The sequence below is a fragment of the Peromyscus californicus genome, unplaced genomic scaffold (genome assembly GCF_007827085.1).
Source record: "Peromyscus californicus insignis strain IS unplaced genomic scaffold, ASM782708v3 Scaffold_5__1_contigs__length_169319896, whole genome shotgun sequence".
In the NCBI taxonomy this organism is placed as follows: domain Eukaryota; kingdom Metazoa; phylum Chordata; class Mammalia; order Rodentia; family Cricetidae; genus Peromyscus; species Peromyscus californicus.
Window position 1 is genome coordinate 79,818,165 of NW_026294573.1, and position 14,459 is coordinate 79,832,623.

The 14,459-nt window shown below is 39.2% G+C and overlaps 1 protein-coding gene across 1 annotated transcript in view; it reads left to right on the top strand.

Moving 5' to 3' along the window:
- Nucleotides 1-542: 542 nt before the first annotated feature.
- Nucleotides 543-14,459, top strand: part of Megf9 (multiple EGF like domains 9) — a 101,808-nt gene continuing 87,891 nt past the window's right edge. The window contains exon 1 of the mRNA XM_052716064.1: nucleotides 543-1,334. Coding sequence (XP_052572024.1) covers nucleotides 707-1,334 — 628 coding nt within the window. The 5' untranslated portion in view covers nucleotides 543-706. The remainder of the gene's footprint in view (nucleotides 1,335-14,459) is intronic.

Below are 14,459 nucleotides of genomic sequence, written 5' to 3' on the forward strand. Positions count from 1 at the left end.
TCTCTGAAATGGGGGTGGCAGTGCTGACCCCGCAGTGGGGGTGGGGGGACAGGCTCTTTTGAGCCACTGAGTGAGTGCGGAACTCCCATCTACATCACCGCTGCCACCTCCCGCGCCCCTAGCAGGGATTCAGCCCAGTCTCCGCCCGAGCCTGGATGCCGCTCGGCGTCCCCATTGTTCAGGAGGGCGGAGATGCTGCCCACAGGAGATTCCCCGCCCAGGGTCCAGCTCGCAGCCCAGTGGAACAGATGACTTGGCCGGGTGTCCGCCGCGCAGGGCGCGTCCTTTGTCTGCTCGGCGGCGCCGGGTGCCCGAGGCCCGCGCCCCGCTTTCTGGGTAGACAAAGCCGGGGCAGCCGCGAACCCGGCCGGCTCCAACGCCGCTCGCGCCTCCCCGACGTCCCGCCCCCTCCCCTCCGCGTCCTCTGATTGGTCCGCGCCGTTACAAAGAGGCCGGGAAGCGGGCGGGTCACGTGGGTGGACGCGGCTTTCTATTGGCCGAGCTTGGCTGTCTATCCAGGAGGGCGGGCCGTGCGCGCTCCGCCCCGGTCTCTCCCTCCGCTCCGAGGCCCGCCCGCGGGGCCGGCCGCCTGTCAGAGGGAGGTGGCGATGGTGCGCCCGGTGGCGGCGGCGGCAGCGGCGGCGACGGCTTCCTCGGTCGGACGGCAGGGAGGAGAAGATGACTGACCGGCCGACTGGATGAATGAATGAATGGCGGAGCCGAGCGCGCCATGAGGAGCCTGCCGAGCCTGGGCGGCCTCGCCCTGTTGTGTTGCGCGGCGGCCGCCGCCGCCGCCGCCGCCGCTTCAGCAGCCTCGGCGGGGAATGTCACCGGGGGCGGCGGGGCGGAGGGGCAGGTGGTCGTGTCGCCCACCCCGGGGCTGCGGGACCAAGCCGGCCACCCCTTCTCGAAGGCCGCGGCTCCCACGGCGCAGGCCCCGCGGAGCGGCCCCCCGCGCACCCCAGTCCGCAGAGCCGGGGCTGCGACCCCGTCAGCCGGCTCCCCGGAGACCACCCCTCTCCGCACCACCGCGCGACCCGCCGCCGCCACCTTCCCGGTTCTAGGCCCCTCGCCCGCCACCCCTTCGGAGGAGGGAGGCACTCCCGCCGCCACCCAACCGCCAGCCTCCAGACCCGCACCCAGCACCCTTGAGAGCACAGCGGGCCAGGGGCCGACCACCCCTCTAGTCACCACCGCTCAGACGCCCAGCACTCCCGGGACCCCGACCGCCCAGTCCCCGGACAGCAGCAACAGCAGCAGCAGCAGCAGCAGCAGCAGCAGCAGCGTCCCGCCCACCGCACCTGCCACCGAAGCCCCTGCTCCTCCTCCCCCAGGTGAGTCCCGGCGCTTCCTCGCCCCCTGTACCTTCCCTAGCCACTGCCCATCTTCACCCCAGCCTCTGTCACCCCCGTTCTGGCCGCTTCTTGTCCTAGCGACTCCCAAGGGACGATCCAGGCTCCAGCTACACTCAATCCCCATCCCTCCAAATCTAGAAAGTCTTTTGTCGTCCCCCCACCCACCCACCCAAGAGGGAGCGGCTACTTAGCGTCTCTTCCTAAAACAGGGTTTTCTAGCCTTTGTCAGAGTCCCAGAATGGACGCAAACTTTTGGGATCTGCCCAGAAGGCCACCCTGCCTGGGTTATTTGGGGGGAAGTTTGAAAGCTGGCATGGTGCTCTGTCAACACACAGGTAGAAACCTGAAGGGATTCTTCCAAAGCTCCAATTTCCTTGTTTGTTTCTTTTTGCTAGTGTAGTTAACAAATGCTTTTGTGAGGGGGGGGGAACGGGGGGGGGGGGAGACATACAGGGTGGATTTTGCTTACAAACAGGCCACTTCAGGCCTGAAATTAAAAAAATAAAAACAGCATTGTAATCCATATCCTCTCTGCAAATAAGTAGACTTGGTAGGCCATTTGGGACAGGTGTGTATCTAGGTTGCACGTTTATAAATTAGGTTAAATCCCTTCCTTGTACTATTTCATTTTGTCTCAATTCCAAGGTCAGTGTTTGGGCAAATGTCATTTAAGCAAGGATGTCCATTTTTGCCCTTTTAAAATTGGAGTGTTCCTTACTGCTGATGCTGACATGCCCATTTCTGTTTGAGCTCACAATAGGAAATACAGCTCTTTCGCTAGTAAAAGTCTTCAAGCAAAGTTAAGAGACAACTGCTGTTCTTTCACCTCTTTGCATCTTAAGTGGGCCAGGAACTCAACCAATAAAGCCTACCTCTTTAAGACATTCAGCAAGTTTCTGAGATCTTTTGCTTTGCATTGGGGTAGAGATTTGCCCAAAGCACTTGTCTAGCTTGATCTGATCATTGACCTAATTCTTTGGCTCAGTGGTTTACTGTGGAGTCAGGTATGGACTTTGGACTATAATTGAGTTGGTAGAGGATTTTCCCAGATGGTTAAGTCTTGAATTGTATGTTGGAGCTTGGCAAAGGCATAAATAGGAATGCAGATTATTCACCCCCAAGAAGCCACATTTGGATCTCTTTCAGTTTCAAGGAATGTATTAACTAGCTATTTTTTTAACCTATTTGATACTTTTTGGCTTTATAAAAAGAGATTGACATATTACTAAAGTTAGACTAGTAGTTAAGTGTAGACTCTGAAGTCCATTTTTAGGTTTGAATTCCAGCTTATTTCCCCCTTTTGCCTGTGTTAAGTGTGAACAGGTCACTTAGTCCTTGATTTAAGGCAACCTGGACAACATAGCAAGACTATGAAGAAAGACAAAAATAGTGGAGAGAGGTTAGGAGAGGGAAGAAAAAATTCACTAAGTTAATGCATACCTAACTAGCGCTTAGAATGGTTCCTGCTGTGTGATAAGGACCACATGTATGTCATTTCCCCTGATGACCAGCTCTTTTTTTCTAACTGGAAAACTATTAGAGAAGCTGAGTGGCAACTTGTGATTTTTATACTTTGCTTTGGTAAATAGAAAAAAGATGTTAGAATTTCTGGAGTTTTAAGCACACAATATTTAAGTAGAAAATGCTTGCTTTTGTTTGTATCTGATAAACACACAGTTGATGTTACTTCACTTTTATCATTTTGAATTCTTACTGTCAAAAGAGATAATCAGAAGCCTACAAAGAAAAAGGTAAAAGCCACTTTATCACTGCTCTCTAGTTCCAGTCCCTAGAGGTTACTCCTCTTAGCAGTTTGTTGGATCTTTAAAAAAAAATTTCTGGGCATATTTCAACACACAAATACTTTAAGATAATTTTTAAGGCTCAGAGATAGAGATTTGCTTAGTGTGCAGAATCTCTGACACCATCAAAACTTAATCAAATAGTTTATAAAATTAAAATGCAATCATTCCATACATATTGTTTCATCTTGATATATTCACTTAACTATGTAACATAAAAATTTTTTTCATATTAATACCTAGGACCTACATTATTATTTCCAATAGTTGTATTTTTTATTGTAAATGTTCACAGAATAAGCAGACTTGTTTAACCAGTTCTTTATTAATTAATTTAACCAGTTCCTAATTTATATATACATAGATTACTTTGAAAATTACAGAGAAGAATGTATTAAATCTATCATATATTTATTATATCCTCTAATATTTTGATGCCAAATCAGTACTTATAATTCAAATCAATTTAAGTGAAGCAAATCTGAGGTGATGAATATTTGCCAATTTGAACTATTTTTAGTGTTTTTCCATAGGCTAATATCTGTATGGTTGTCTTTCTGTAGCAAACACTTGGGGATATCCAACTGAGGTCATTTCATTTACCTTTGTTTAAATAGTCTGTAATTTATTCTCTTCTGTGAATTCATTCTGTTGTCTATGTTTAGTTCAAAGGCTTGACTGACTTTGTGGCTTTCTGGTAGGTAATCTTAGCTTTACAGTGATATAATCAAGTGGGACTTTTTAATTGTAGCATGGGTTCCATCTACTTTAGATAGTAAGCATAGCTGTTCAACAGAGGAAAATGTCTCTATGAATTTGAGAGAGCTAATTTGGCTTGCAAAGCTGGATTTCCTGCCATTGGGGAAGGTGGTTGTAGAATTTATTTCAACATTTCTGTGAGAACTGGGTACCATTTACTCTATCATTTGAGTGGACAGGTCTTATATGAATCAGTAAGAATTTCTCTCCAGGAGATTTAGCTGAAAGCTCTTACCTACCCATCAGTTAGGGCCCAGTTGTTTGCTGGGACACTGATCTGCAAACTGAAACTAATTACCCAGCAAACAGGCACTCTTCTCTCACAACCCTGGCACAACACTGTAGGGATTGGTTGGATGAAGGGTGGAGAGAAATTCTATGCTCTTACTAGAGAGTAATAATCAGCAGTAAGGCCCTGAGGTAATGACAAATGCTTGCTTGCTTGTTTGTTTTAAATGGACTTCTGAGGCTGGTAGGAGCTTAGAAGCCATTAAGGCCCAGCATGACTCTACATTTTAAGAAATGCTTATATAGCCTTAGGTGAAACACCTCTGCCTGTCCCTAACATCTGACTAGATGGATTGGCCTTTGGGAGTATGTACAACAAGTCTGCTTTCTCAGTGCACTTCTTTAGATTTTGCAGATGTGATCGTACTCTGAGTCTTAGCTGCATAACCTCAGCTTCTTCAATTGGTCTTTGACATGGTTTCATATTTCTTCACTTTCCTGGTCACCTCTATTCTGAATCTTTTTAGTCTTTGTGTGACTCTCCTAAAACAGAAGAGAACTTAACCTAATAGTCTAGATGTACTCCAGCATATCTCATAGCAGAGAGAGTGGTTACCTTGTTCCTTCTGGGTACAATAGTGATTATGTATTTAGTTCCCTAAGCACAGAAACTTTTTTTTTTGGCAGCCAAATTATGTTGTTAATTCATTGAGTATATCAAGATATCAGACTATTTTAACTTCTTTATATTTTTTTTTAAAAAAATATGTGTTAGATAAATCTTCTTTTATCTGGACTTAAGAAAGTTTTGTGATTTTCTAAAATATAATCTAAAGCATTTGAAAAGCTCTTAAGATTGATTATGGTAAATTCAGATGATCTTTTTCACTCCAAATTTGTCAGTGTACTCCACCCAGGTTGTTCACATGACTTACAGGGTGTTCCTCTAGACCAAGTCTAAGGACAAGTCAGGGCAGGTTATCCTTACCTCACTGGAAAAAGAAATGCATGGATGGTAAAACAGTTTGGAAGGGAAGGGATAATAGTTTAGACTAGTTCTCAAAGTTCTCTTCCAGCTCTTAAGGTCTGTGATGATTAGGTGTACATGATTCAAGGTACATGTATACCCCATAAAGAGTCTTTAATTATTTACTTATGATCCAGACTACAAGAATAGACTTTGTTTAAGCAAGCCCCAGAATCCAGTTGAAATCTCTAACTACTATGAGGTATGAATGCAATATTACAAATGGAGTCTATTTGATTTGTTTTATTTGCTTGGTTTTGTTTGAGATAGGGTCTAGCTCTATAGCTCAGACTGACCTCTAACTTGTCATCCTCTTGCTGCTATCTCCTGGATGGTTAGATGTGCCACCATGCCTGGCTCTTCACAGTCGATTTGAAAGGAACATTCTAGAAACTCAGGATCTCCTAGCTGGACCAGAAAATGCTTTCTTTATCCTAATAGTCTCTACTACTAAAGCCCAGAGTCTTATTGTATGTGGTTATTTGCGACTGTTACATTTCTTTTGTGGAAATACAAACTGTATAGGCTCCAAAGATAATAAAGATTCAGAGTCTTTTATCTAAAACCTGTGTGTTTTCATGTATTGGAGAATATTTCAGATTTTAGAAAGTGGACAAATCTGTTATGGTGAAGCTAGAAGAATACCTAGTAACCAGACTAATGAAGACATCCATATCAACATGTGCATTCAGTGGGATAAGGACCTTAAGTAGCCTTGCATTCGATCAGGTCAGGCTTTGTTGGCATGCCCATTCAGGGAAGGGCTTGCAGGACAGACAGTCTGGTTCTTTACCTGTCTTGGAATACATACATACAAGCACTTCCCTCCGCATTTAGATAAGGTCTCACTATATTGCCTGGGTTGGCCTTGTATTCATGGACTCAATCCATCCTTCTGCCTCAGCCTAAGTAACTGGAATTACAGGAGCTCACCATTATGCCTGAATTCATGATAGTTTCCTTCAACATTTGTTGGGCAGGACTTGTAGCAGCTGGCCAATACTTAAAAACCACTCTTGAGCCCTATCTCTGCTTGTGGCCATTTGACAAAAGAGGGGTAAAGCAAAGTCTTGGCTCAACCCTGCCAAATGAGGACAGAAGAATCCTGTGGTCAATATTTTTCTGCGCCTGCCTGGGAAGGGGACTAGGTTGACCTGAGGCAGACTCTTCTGTCTTGGGAGAGGGGCTCCAGAACACTGATTTTAAGAGTAGTTCAGAGCTGGGGACTTCTCTGTCAGCACTGATTAAAGCTTTATGGGTCACCCCTCATCAGAGCTGTAGTTTGGGTGCCCATCTTAAACCTTGTCCTTTCCTTGGGCTAGTTGTGGCTTGGTCCTAGAATTGGGCTGCCTGCCCTATCCTCTACACCCCAAGAACCAGTGTAGACTAGAGGGAAAACAGAGGCATTTGTTTAAAGACAGGTGGGCCCTGGAGACTGAGAATGCCCTGCACAGCCTTTTCATTTGAAGACAAGATGGGAGTCTAGTGTGTTCCGTGTCTCTCCTGCTTTAGGGCCAGACTGAAGTGGAAGGGTGTATAAACCTTAGCACCATGAAGAGATTACTGGTGGCTGGGACTTCACTATGGTTTTGTTAGAAGGGGGTCCACTTGAGGCTAATGAAGCTTAAGCCCCTTCTGGTATCTGTTCTAAATCTTGGTATCTTTTGCTACTAAGAGTTACAGAAAAAAATATTTGATTTTGGATCTTCTACTATTTAGCATTAGGTTTGAGGGTTCTGAATCACTATAATAGTAGTTGCAAACACGCTGTGCTCCTGGCACAGAATATTTTGCATATGTTAAGTATTTAATCCTTAGAACAGTGAGGTACTGAGTTATATAGTATGATCCTCATTTTTTTCTCATGCTAGGGATTCAGTCTAGGCCCTTGCACATGAGAAGCACATACTCTGCCTTTGAGCTGTAACCTCAACCTCTGTTTTATAAATAAGGAAACTGAGGCCCTGAAGCAGTGCTCTTTGGTATTTGCTTTCTTGTCTGCTGTTCATCCATCTCTAACTTTTTGTTTTATAATGATTTATGGCTGTGATAGTAAACTGTAGCTCATCTTTTTGATTGGGGTTTATCTTGCTTTGATGGATGTATTTGTTTGAGTTATCTTTAGGTCCAGACATAGAACTTCTTATATTTACTATATCTTACTCCTGGCCTTAGTGCTTAGTTTTATGTAGAAATTCCTTAGTCTGATTAGTTTGTGGAATAGCATAAACTCCATAACATTAGTTTAGAATCTTTTGAATAATGTCTCCAGGAAGCCTTCTGGCTAGTCGAAATTTTACATATTGAAATAATCTGACTAGGTCTCTTTATCTTGATTTAACTAAAGACTCATAAAATTAAATTGCATTACTTTTCATCTCAGCATTCTAAACATGTGTGCATTACCTTCCAGACATCCTGGCACTCCTATAAAAAGAATGGACTGAAGTATTACAGTGCTGTTTTTAACTGATGGGCAAATTGTGGGTAGAGAGATTACTGCTCTGGGGCACTTCATAGAGCAGAGCAAAGAGAGATAGATGATCTTGCTTAGCTGAAAGAAAATTAGATGAAATTTTTAGTTACAAATAGTTTTAATCTATGCTTTTTGCCTTGGTCTTGATTTTCTGTTTGTTTTCTTTAGATATAAAAAAATCTTTATTGTTAATTTTGGTATTATATTATAGGTACATCTGTGGCTACTTTTTTTTTTTTAGTAGAAACAGCTACACCATCTGCACTTCTAACTTTAAAAGGAGATTTTTTTTAATTGTGATGAAGTATATAAAGATTCCATATGTGTTTGAATCACAGTAAATATTTGCTCAAAAGTAGTAATCTTTTCAGTCTTTCTGCCTAAGTATGTCCAATAAATTATGTCAAAATAATCTCTTTAGTAATGCTGCTCTTCCATGGGTTACTGTCAGAGAACTCTTCCCCAACTTTCCTTCTCTACTTGCTGATGTTTTCAGTGCAAACTCCTCTGTGTGTTCCTTTTTCTCTGTCTCATTCTTGGGCCCTACCCCTCTTTCCGTGTTATTTAAGGAGCCAAATTACCCTCTCTAGTGAACAATTTACCACTTTGTCCTCCTTCAGTGCCTCCTCAAAGCCTGATTCTTCTAAGAGATCTTTCTAGATGAACAAAAAGTCCTTGAAGATGTCTTGGTATCAGGGTGCATGGGATTGAACCCTTTTCATGCAGAACAAAACCTGTCTGTTTTTTTTTTTTTTCTGTGACTTGGACTTTTTTCCTGATGATTTGGTTTTAGTCTACTTAATTTAGATTATTAAGTCTACTTGATAAGAAAATACCATTTATATAATAAACATATGTACTGTTTTTCAGTACATGGTACTGGAAAAATGGAGAAAATATTTCTCCCTAGTTTTTGTTGTTGTGTTTTGCTTTTTAGTGCTGGGAATCAAATTCAGGACCATCAGTTTGAATACTGGGAAAGCACTTTACCACTGAGCCATATGCCCAATCCTGGGGTCTTCATCATTTTTCACCTTTCCATTCCTTCTAAGTAACAATAAAGAAAAAAGAAACTTTCCTAACAACAAAATACAAAGTTATTTTAAGGAGCAGTTTCCTTTTTCTGTTTATGAATAATATGATCGACTTCTTGATACATTGATTTGGTATATGAGGCTTAATTTGGTTGAGAAACAAATGTTTTGATATTTCAAATGACAGAATTTTCCCTGTATAAATACACTTAAAGTTAGTAGTGAACAGAATGTGTCTAATAATTAACAAGTATGGTTCTCAAACTACTCTTAGAATCCTCTAGAGTTTTCCATCAACCATGGATTAATTTCTGTGTGTTATATGCATGTAAAAAGGCTTAGTTTCTGCCATCTATTTATTCTTTTATAGGTAACTTGATAAGTTTCACATTTGATCATTTTTATTTCTAGCTGTTGTCCTTGGAAATTATTTGTTGAGTTTAATTCTTTTGCTGATTTAGCTACTCATATTTAAATAGCAAGGAAATGGTGGTTAGAGACTAGGGTTGTTACATTTCTTTCCTAGAAGTAAATGGGGTTCAATATAATAAAAAGAACACAGTCATAATTGAAAATAAATGGTCTGGAGATAACAAGTTAAGCTATGGAACTTGATTGGGAAAGTCAAGTAAATTTCTCTTTTTCATCTTAAAATATTGTTTAGGAATAGGGATAATAGGAATCATTTGTGAATATCTTAATCTACTTCTTCAGTTGCGTTGTCTCAAATGAAATTGCTAGTGTAAAAGATACTTCCATTTTACCTGTTCTTTCTTGTCTGATATTTAACACTGTGGCAAGGAATATGGAGTATTTTTATGGCCGATTGCTTGTCAGGATTTAAAATATATATCACTTCTTAAGCAATAAAGAGTTAATATCTTCATCTTCATCTTATAGATGGCAAATACTGGGACTCAGGAAGCTTAAAAGGAAAGGAGACCAGTGAGATGATTCAGCTTATAAAGGTGATTGTCACCAGTCGATAACCTGGGTTCATTCCCCTGGACCCATGTGGTAGAAGGAGAGAACTGGCTCTTTCAAGTTGTCCTCTGATTTCCACATGTATATGGAAGCACACTCTGATGTATAAGCACATGTACACACCCATCCACCTCTACACTAAATAAATAAATATAGTAAGAGGGAAGGAGAGAATTAACTCCCACAGTTGTCCCACAAGTGATCTCCCACACATTCAGCATGGTACATACAAACAAAATAAATAGATGTAATTTTAAAGGAGGTTATGTACATTTATTTCACTACTGATCAGCCCCGACTAGATTTTCAATATTTAGTGATGAAATGAGAAGGAGGAGTGATTGGTAGTTAAGAGTAGGCATGCAGTATGTTCTTGAGGAAAATAATGTAATCCTGATTTTCTCTTTTAAAATAAACTTCCCTCTAGCTTTTCCCTTTTGTTAGTAATAATAGGGCATGTGGAACTCTGAGAACTCTTATATTAAATTAATTATTCATTTTATTACATGATTTTTTCCATTCTATTTTTCTTAGTTAAATGAAAAACTAAAATAGACATGAGAATCTGATGACTTTTGTGGAAAGAATAGCTAAGTTAGAAAGCTGAGTCCTTGTCTATAAGATATGGGGCTTGGGGTCCTTTTACTAATCTCATAATTTGGGCAAGTAATTTCATTTATAAAATGAAATGAGACTTTTGGCTTGTAAATTGGGCTATATGAGTACTTGTGCTTCCTCAGATGTATTTGGGGGCCAGTATTGGAATGAGAGTGGTCAGGTGGGTCTACTCATGCAATCATCAACCTCCAGTCCTCACTTTTCACTCCCATACACTACCTACCCTCCAGTTAGCTATGTTCTTATCTGGTCTGCATAATGGGTACATTCTTTCAGTAGATGTTTAAATAATAATTCTCCTACTCTATAAAGTTTATGGTAAATACATTATAGTAGTTTATGAATTATTATATAGTCATCAAAAGCCTTTCAGTGGGTAGTAAAATGCATAGGAAAGAGACCTACCAAAATAGTTATTGATGAAAGCTAAGTAGTGGGATTATGAGTAAATTTTAAGTCTCTTCTTTGTGTTTTGATGAAATTTCCAAGTTGTTTTTTGTTTACTGTATCCAATTTTAATCCTATAGTCATAAGATAAATATAAAATGAGAACAATGGACAATAATTATGATAAGCATGGTAAATCTCTATGTACATAAGATTAAGTTAGATGATATGACAGAGTCATTTACCTACAATTCTGTAATTGGCTTAGCAAGTTTGATCTACATCTGAGATATTTGCTGAGTGTCAGTGACTGATAATTCTGAAGAGAGAATCTGCAGAAGAAGAAGCTGTCTTGAGATAGGAAACCTTCTGAGGCCTGACAAACCTTAGGCATGTAGAGATGATGGATCATATACACATCCATATATATACACACACACACACACACACACACACACACACACACACACACACACATATGTATGTATGTGTTCTTTAGGAAAGATTAACTAGGTCTTCTTTTTCTCCCTTTTATTCAGTCTAAAGAATTTGAAACATGCACTTTAAAATCAATTTATCTTTCACCTTGTATAAAAATCAATTCAAAATGGTTGAAAGACCTTAATTTAAAACCAGAAACATCGCAGCTTTTAAAAGAAAACATAGGTGATACCCTTCGAGACATTAGGGTAGGCAAGAACATTTTTAGTAGAACACTAATATCACAGGAACTAGCCTCAAGTATCAATAGATGGGACTTCATGAAAATTAAGTTTCTGTACAGTGAAGGAAATAATGAAAAGAGCAAATAGCCCACATAATGGGAGAAAATCTTTACCAACTACACATCAGACAAGGGACTTAAATCCAGAATTTACAAAGAATTGCCAAAATTAAATAACAAGGAAATAGAACAGCCAATTAGCAAATGGACAAATGAATACATATACTTTTTTTAAAAAAAGAAGCACAAATGGCCAATGACTATTTTTTAAAAAGTTCAGTATCCCCAGGCATTGGGAGAATGTAAATTAAACTATTTTGAGATACCACCTCATTCTAGTCAGAATGGCTATCATAAATAAATATGACAACATATATTAGACAGAATGTGGAGAGAAAGAAGCCTTATTCACTGTTGGTGGGGGTGAAAATTAATACAACCATTGTGAAAATTGGTTTGGAGATTTCTCAAAAACTTAAAAATAGTACTAGCATATAACCCAGCTATTTCATTCCTGCGCATATACCCAGAGAATTCCACATCCTACCACAGAGATTGCAACCCCATGTTTATTGTTACTTTATTCACTATAGTAAAGAACTGAAATTAACCTAGTTGTCAATCAAAAGATGAATGGATAATGAAAATTTGTTATACATATAAATGGAATACTATTAGAATGTATAATATTATTAAGTGTGTCTAAACAATCTCAGAAAGAAAAAATATGTTCTCCCTCATATGTAGAATCTAGCCAATAATGTATGTAGATATGTAAGCGATATGCATGTGGGTACAATGTAGCATGTAGAAAAGAAGACAAAAAAGGCTAAATATTAGAGGATGAGGAGGGAGTATGTGCAAGGTAATGGACACAAGTTATGAAAGACAATATAAAGCTAGTTATTTTTCTGATTCTAATTCTGTTATGCATTTTTCAGTTTTGAAGGCAGATAAATGCATAAAAATATATTTGGTAATGACTGTAAAATTCATTCTAAAGCTCCATAGCTTCTGTTCCCAGTGCTATTCTATCTGTATTGAAGTTCATTGAGTTGTACAGTTTTGGGTTAATTTGGATGTGTGATTTTTTTTAATTTGTGATTTTCAAAATATACAATAAAATTTAAAATAAAAAAATAAAAATGATTTGTTAAAATAGACACTGTTTAAAGTGAAGAATATTTTAATTTGTGCCATTGTTCACTGTCTTTAACAATAGAAATCTATAATTTTTTCCCCTTAAAGACACAGAGACCCCCTAGAAGTTTGGTTTCAGTCTGCCCATATGTTTTGCAATTAGATCAGATGGGGTTGCTTTTATACTGGTAATAGGACAGCTGTTCTATATGATGCCTTGCCAGGGAGACAGCTAAGCTCCAAAGAAAGGAGAAATTTATTCATTTGGAAGAAGGAATGTATTCTGCCTAGTCAAAGAGAAAGTGATAAGGAGAAGGAATGTTTTCAACTTGCAAGAGGAATGTTAAATAAAATTTAGTTAGTCAACATTAGGCCCTTGAGATAACTGATTTTGAAAGCATGTCTCAGTCTTGCATGGTTCTTAGCAGTTATCATATTTCCAGGGGTTTTCTTATATTTTCATGATTTATTTTAAACCTCATTATTTTACTTCATGTATGTGGGCAGAGAGGAGAGCAGTGAGCAGGATATAATAGTTCCAAGTTCCTTTTAATTTTTATGTTCATTAGATATGATTTTTTTTGTTTCAGTATATTCTAGAAAATGTTTTTTTGGAAGAAATGGGGTAAACTGAATAGCTTTTTAGGTTTTCTTCAGTCTTGTCAGTCAGACTGTAATCCAGGTGTGGGAGGGTTATTGGGAATAATGGAGTGAAGTAGGGGTGCTCTGCATTCCAATGTGCTGCTTCTGTCTTATTTTCCTGTTGAGGCTTGGTCAAAAGAGGATATCAGGACTTTGCTGCTACACATTTCTCATCTGGCTTTATGTTCCTTACATCCCCTAGTTTTGTGTGTACAGCATTAATAGTACAAACCCCCACCCACTAACAATGTGTGGGATAATGAATAGCTAGACAGTATACCAAACACACAGAGCAATTTGGCTGTTGGGTATTATTATACTGAATTGTTGGTGTATTGCCTGCAAACCTATCCCGTTTAACTGGTTTTAATTTTTATGTTAGTTTGTTGTTTCAACTTGTCCACAAATGCAGGACTGAATAGTCCAGCTAATCAGTGGAATGGCAGTCAGAACTAAATTAGTCTTTCTTTCATTGATTTTTGTATGCTGTAGAACACACTTTCTGATGGTCTCGTGTCTTAGTTTTTCTATCTATAGAATGAAATATATTATTTCAGTCTCTCAAGTTTTTTGAGAAGTAACATATCAGTTAATTTGGGTTTTTCTCAAACAAAACGGCTTTATAGAGTTCAAATTCTTCTCTAGTATTTTTCCCAAATTATATGGTTTATATTTGTTTATGATATAATGTGAATAAGCTCGCTTTGTAAAAAAACACACACACACATACAAATTTATATATAATTTTATATGTTATGTTTTATAGTATTTTTGGATTAGCCTTTTGTATAATAAATTGTGCTGTGTTTTTTAAAAGTTTGGGATACTTTAGTGCTATTCTTTTTGATTACCTTGATGATATAAAAATAATAAATTAAGCTTTATAAATGTTTAGTATTATTTCAGTTGATTTTTTTTTTTAATTTTGAGAAGGGTCTCACTGTCTAGCCTGAAATTTCACTGAGCGAAATTAGAGTGGCATTGAGCTTAGGATCCTCCTACTCCAGCCTCTTAAGTTCTGGGATTATAGACAGGTGCCACTAGGCCTGTCTCGTGGTTGTCTTTTTTAAATGGATTCTAGTTAACCATTTTTATGCTTAAATACATAAACATATGTTCATTTTAGAAAATGTAAGCAATTATAAAGTTTAAAAGTGAACCCACAGATAATGAAAGTGACATTTTAGTGGTAACCACAGATATTTTTCTATTAACGTTTTTTCTCCCCTTCCCTGCCACTGAGATAATTCTGTATGGATATAATGCATAGAAACCATTCTTTC